Raw genomic sequence first — 5572 nt, forward strand, 5'->3', positions numbered from 1 at the left:
CTTTCTGGCAAATATGCTGTCCCTTAAACTATCCTATGCCTACACGGGGCTGAAACAAACCTCTGAAGTCCAGCCCTTCCCAGGGCGTTGTATCCCCTCCTTGCGTTCTCTGCTTTCCTCTTCCTCTATAGAAATACAACTCGTGCATAGCTAATTGCAGACACTCTATCGTTGAAAAGCACGAGCCCTTTAGTGCTAGGAGGGAACGCACTTTCCAAATTGCTACTTTAATACATGTGACAAGCACCCTCACACCCCATGACCCATCCGTCCCCTCTGTCAAACCATAGAGCACGTTTTCACTCGTGATCCCCGTTGCCTTCCCTGTCTCCTTCAAGAAAGCCCCTGCCCTCCCCCACACCTTCTGTGCATAAAAACAACCCCACAAAACGTGCGCCACGGACTCAGGTTCGTCACAAAGTTCTCTTGGGCACTTGGGGGACCGTGTGAGTCCCCATCGATATAGTACTTGTCGCACTGGCAGTGCGTTTCTCACGGCCCTCCAGGCCAGCTCCTCGTGCTCCCCTTTCCATTCCTTCCCCACCAACCCTCTCCACACCCTGCTGACCTTGTCCGTGCTCAACTCTCCGACAGCAGCCATTCTCTGCTTCCCCCTGAGGAACTTGAGGACTTTCCTGGCATCCGCCAGTCCTTCCATCCCTAACCCTGCCAAGCCTTCCCTGGCCACAAAGGATCCAAGGCGTGCGTAAGGGAGCGACATCCGCCAAGCCCACGCCCCCCGCCACCCGCTCCCAAACAGTCCCAGCCTCTGTAGGAGCCTTCCCGCCCAGAAAACGCAAAGGTTAGAAACCGGTCCCGCTGCGCCCCTCGCTTCCCTCACGACCATCTTCAGAAAGTGCACGTAAACAAAACCCTCTATATTCGGGAGAGCCCATCCCCCCAAGCCCTCTTCCTTATATACCTCTGTCCTGGCCACCTTCTCTGTCTTCCCCCCCCAAAAGAAGAGGCACAATGCCCGCTGGACCCGCCGGGCCTGTAGCCAGGACGGGGGGTACGCCATCGCCGTGTACAAGATCTTTGGCAACAGGCACTGTTTGATCACTTGCACCTTTCCCCTTGCGGATAAATGCCGGGTGCTCCACAGCCCCACCGTCTGGTTGACTCTCCTCTCTAACACTTCCCAAGCCCGCTTCCCTTTCCCATGGGTATCCATCCACACGCCCAGGATTTTCAATTCCTCCCTTTCCACCCTCAATCCAAATTTCCCCAAATCCCCCCAGTTCCCAACCGCCAGGACTACGCTCTTGTCTGTGTTCACTCTCGCTCCAGATACCTCCCCAAACTCCGTAGCGTGCTTCACCACTCTTTCTAAGGACACCTCGTCCCTCACCACGCATGTCACGTCGTCCATGTACAGGAGGACTTTTAATTCCCCGCCCCTCGGCACTCGAACACCGCTGATCTCCCTATCTCTTCGAATTCGTTGTGCCAGCGGCTCAATGGCGCAAACAAAGAGCCCCGGCGACAGCGGGCACCCCTGCCTCACCCCCGAATCCACTGCAAAGGCTTCTCCCAGGAAGCCCCTCACCAGCACCCTGCTCGTTGCCCTCCCGTACAGTGCCCGCAGCCACCCCACAAATTCCCCCGGCATCCCCATGCCTGCCAGAACCCCAAACAGAAACTCGTGCCCGATGCTGTCGTACGCCTTTTGCAGGTCCAGACTCGCCACTATCGTGTTCCACTTCCGGTCGGTAATGTACGACAGCGTGTCCCGGAGCAGCCAGTGTGCGTGTGTCGTCCGCCGCCCCCCCACCACGCACATTTGTTCCCCGCCCAGCACCTGCGGTAACACCTCCCCCATCCTTGTCGCTAGGATCTTGGAAAATAATTTATAATCCGAATTCAGCAGGGTGATCGGCCTCCAGTTCTTAATGTCTTCCCGTCCCCCTTTCTTATAGATCAAGACCACGACTCCCTGGGCAAAGCCCTCCCCTACCTGACCCCGATCCATCATTTCCTTAAACAGGGCCAACAGGTCCCCCTTCACTAAATCCCAAAACTTCCCATAAAATTCCACCGGGATCCCATCGCCTCCCGGGGTCTTCTTTAAAGGCATTGTCCTCAAGACCCCCAGCATCTCGGTTTCCGTCAATTCCTTTATCAGCCCCTGTCTGCCGTCTTCCCCCACTTTGGCTTCCAAACTCCCCACCAGCCCCTCCAGGTCTTCTCGCCTCCCCGCTTTCCTACGAAACAAATCCCCGTAGAACCTAGTCACCTCCCGCAATACCCCATCCACGGCCTCCACCCTCCCTCCCTCGGCCGTGCGGACCGCCCCCATCACCCGCTTCTTCCTTCTCACCCGCAAGGCGAAAAACCTGCCCCATTCCTCTCCCTCCTCCACCCACTCCGCCTTGGCCAGGAACATCCGCTCCTGCATCCTGGTCCGGAACCAATTTTTCACTTCCTCCCTCGCCCTTTCCCATTCTCCCTGTACCGCTGCCCGCTTCTTCCGCTCTTCCCACAACCTTTGAACTTCCCCTTGTAAACGCACTAACTCCTTCTTCCTCTGCCACGCCCGCTTCCTCCCCACCGCGGTGAACCACTCTCGCACGCGTTGCTTGATTTCTGCCCACCAGTCCCACCGTGTTGGAAAAAGGGGCTGTAAGGATTGCCACTGGCGATACGCCCTTTGAAAGGCCATGCATTCCTCTGGGTCGTCCAGTAAGGACACATTTAATTTCCAGACCCCTCTGCCCTGTTTCAGCCCCTGCCCGATGCCCACTTCCACCCACAGCACACGGTGGTCCGAGAAGCTGACATCTATCAGTCGCTTGCCACGGATTGCCAGTCCCTCCGACACCAGCACAAAATCGATTCTCGATTGGCCCCGCCCACCGGGATCCACTCTGGTAAAGACTCCTGTCCCTGCCCAAATATCCTGGAGCCCCTCATCTTGAATCCACCCTCGCAACCACTTCCCTGTACTATCCATCCCGACTCTCTCCCCAACCCCTACCCGCCCACCCTCTTCAAGTATGCAATTGAAATCCCCCATCACGATCCGCGGCCCTCCACCCCCCATACACATCCCCATTTTGCGGAAGAAACGCACCCTCTCCGTTCTCTCGGCCGGGGCGTAGACGTTGTACAACGTCACCTCCACACCCTCCACCTCAACCACTGCCTTTTGCAGTCGCCCTTCTTCCAGGACCTGCTGCCCTTTGATTTTCAAACCCCGCTCCCTCATCAAGAACCCTACTCCTGCCGCTCGATTCTCATTTGAGCCCCCCCACCACGACGGTCCCACCTCCCAGCGCTTCTCCAGATAGCCATAATTTCTCCCCCAGGGGATCCCACACTCCTGTAGGCCTAACACCTGTGCGTCCAGACCTCGTAAGGTGCTATACATTGACTCCCATCTCTGCCTCCCATATACACTTCTTACATTTAAGGATGCTATAGTCAACGCCATCATGGCTATTTTTCAGGCAAGGCCTACCTCGTTAAACATCCGATCCGCTACTGGGATCTGAGCTGTCTTCCCCCACTTTCCGCATCCCCGTGGCCCTAGCCAGATGTTCGATAGCAGTCGGGCTGAGGTAGCCACAAACATCCGCCCTCCCAGGCTCCTCAACCTCTCGTCCCTCCACCAGCAGTTTCCCGCTCTTCCCCTTGTCTCCTTTCTGTGCAGTCCCTTCTGTCCCCCGTACCGTTCCCCCTTCCTCCTCTAGTCTCTTTTTCATAGGTTTAACCCTCCGCTTCTTCTTTCTTTTTACAGGGGAGGGTTCTTTCCCCTTCTCCCCAGACAGGTCCAAGTCCATGGTTGCCGAATCCGATTCGTGTGCCCCTTCTCCCGCTGCCTCGCTCTGCTCCTCCTCCATGTGTTCCTCTCCTCCCGACTCCAAAAGCTGGTCAGCCGCCTCGATCACGTCGTGCCTCTGCTCCGCTTCCGGTGTTTCCTCCACTAGGAAGGTGTCTACATCTAGGTTGGTAGACTCCTCCTCCTCTGGCTTTTCTTTATCCCTCTCCTTTACTGCGTGTGACTCTCGGGCTTTGTTCGCGTAGGACACAGGGCACTGGCGCTGCAAGTGTCCCTCACCTCCACAAACGGCACATTTCAGTTCCTCTTGACAGGCCTGCGCCCGGTGCCCCCTGCCGCCACACCTGTAGCAAACTGTCAGGCTACAGAAGGCAGCCAGGTGCCCCGCCAAGCCGCACCTGCTACACAGTTTCGGCTGGCCATGATAAGTCACGTATCCGCGGTAGGGCCCTATGGACACGACAGAGGGCAGGTGTCTCACCCCGCCGGGGTGTCTAGGGTCTTCGTCCAGGAGGACTCTGGCTCTCCATGCCCCGGTCCAGATTTGCCACTGATCCAGGACCCGCTGAATATCCAGGATCTTTTCGACCCGCCCCTCCAGCCACCTTCTGACATCTGCATGCTCTAGGTCATCTGTATACATTTTAAAATATAAAACTCTCTCCCGTGCCTTCTGGCCTGCTTCAAAATGCAGACCCCGTAAGTCCTCCTTGTCTGCTACTTCCGCGTAGCGGGCCCAGAAGGCAGCGTACGCCTCTCGCCTCCAAAAGGTGATATTCCAGTGGCGGAAGTTATCAAAAGCCACCACGCAACTTAAATCTTTAGGGTTCACACGCAACTCTTCAAAAAGCACCCTGGTCATAAAGTCTGCTCTCAACATAGTTGTTTCTCCTTTGACCCCTTCTGGAGTCAAAGTGGCCTTGACCCGCAGCTTCAGCGTTCTTCGGGGGTCTCCTTCTTCCCACAAACAATAGGAAGGTTCCGGGCCCTTCCGGGCAGCTTTACTGCTCTCTGCAGAGCTCCGCCTCCCTTCCGGCAGTGGGACCGCCCCCTCTCTAGAATCTTCCTGCCCAGCAACATTCCCACTCTTCCTCTCCGACGACACCACCTTGCCTCTGCGGCCCACCGTGGACCAGTCCCCAACCACCTCCGATGCCATGCCGCCAGGACGCTCACCAGAAACGCTCTTCATTGTCGAAGCCAACAGCATCTTAGATGAAACACTTGCTGATCCATACTCTTCAAGAATCAAGGCTTGCTTCCGCGCCGCCGCCTCCAACAACCCAGCCTCTTCGTCCTGCTCCACCACCTCCATGCCTCCAGCAAGTCAGCAGTCACACCACTTCACAGCTCATAGTACCCTCCCGACGGGAGAGAGCTCGTCTAGGAGTTCACACTGCTTCCCCTGGGGAGCTCGCCTACGTGGTCACGCTGCTTCCCTGCAGGTCTCCAACGCTCCCCCAAGCACCACCAGAAGAGACAAGGAACAACGGCCAGAAGCTGACAGAGCAGATTCAGGCTGGATTTCAGGAGCGGGACTTCACGGTCAGGGCGGCTAGGGTCTGGAACCAACTTCCAAGGGAAACGGTCCTCACTCCTACCCTGGGGGGCTTTCAGAGAAGGCTGCACAGACACCTTGCCGGGGTCTTCTGACCCCAGCCTCCTTTCCTGCCATGGCAGGGGGTCGGACTTGACCGTCTGCTCAGGTCCCTTCCGACCCAACAAAACTACGCAGGTCCTGACACCCGGGTGCCCAGCACAGGGAGAGGCCTGCAGGGAGGAGCTGGCTGG

At 57.2% G+C, this 5572-nt stretch overlaps 1 protein-coding gene across 1 annotated transcript; it reads right to left on the reverse strand.

The window, feature by feature from the left end:
• Positions 1-3095: 3095 nt before the first annotated feature.
• On the reverse strand, positions 3096-5518 carry LOC149851665 (uncharacterized). The gene has a single exon (XM_090030520.1). The coding sequence runs from the start codon at positions 5094-5096 to the stop codon at positions 3465-3467; it is 1632 nt and encodes a 543-aa protein (XP_089886646.1). The 5' UTR covers positions 5097-5518; the 3' UTR covers positions 3096-3464.
• Positions 5519-5572: the final 54 nt, after the last annotated feature.

Source organism: Crocodylus siamensis, unplaced genomic scaffold (assembly GCF_052110815.1).
Source record: "Crocodylus siamensis isolate JL-2025a unplaced genomic scaffold, ASM5211081v1 HiC_scaffold_557, whole genome shotgun sequence".
Lineage (NCBI taxonomy): Eukaryota > Metazoa > Chordata > Crocodylia > Crocodylidae > Crocodylus > Crocodylus siamensis.

Excerpts from the sequence above, each read along its gene's own strand:
- LOC149851665 (XM_090030520.1), bottom strand. The coding sequence starts at position 5,096 with ATGGAGGTGGTGGAGCAGGACGAAGAGGCTGGGTTGTTGGAGGCGGCG.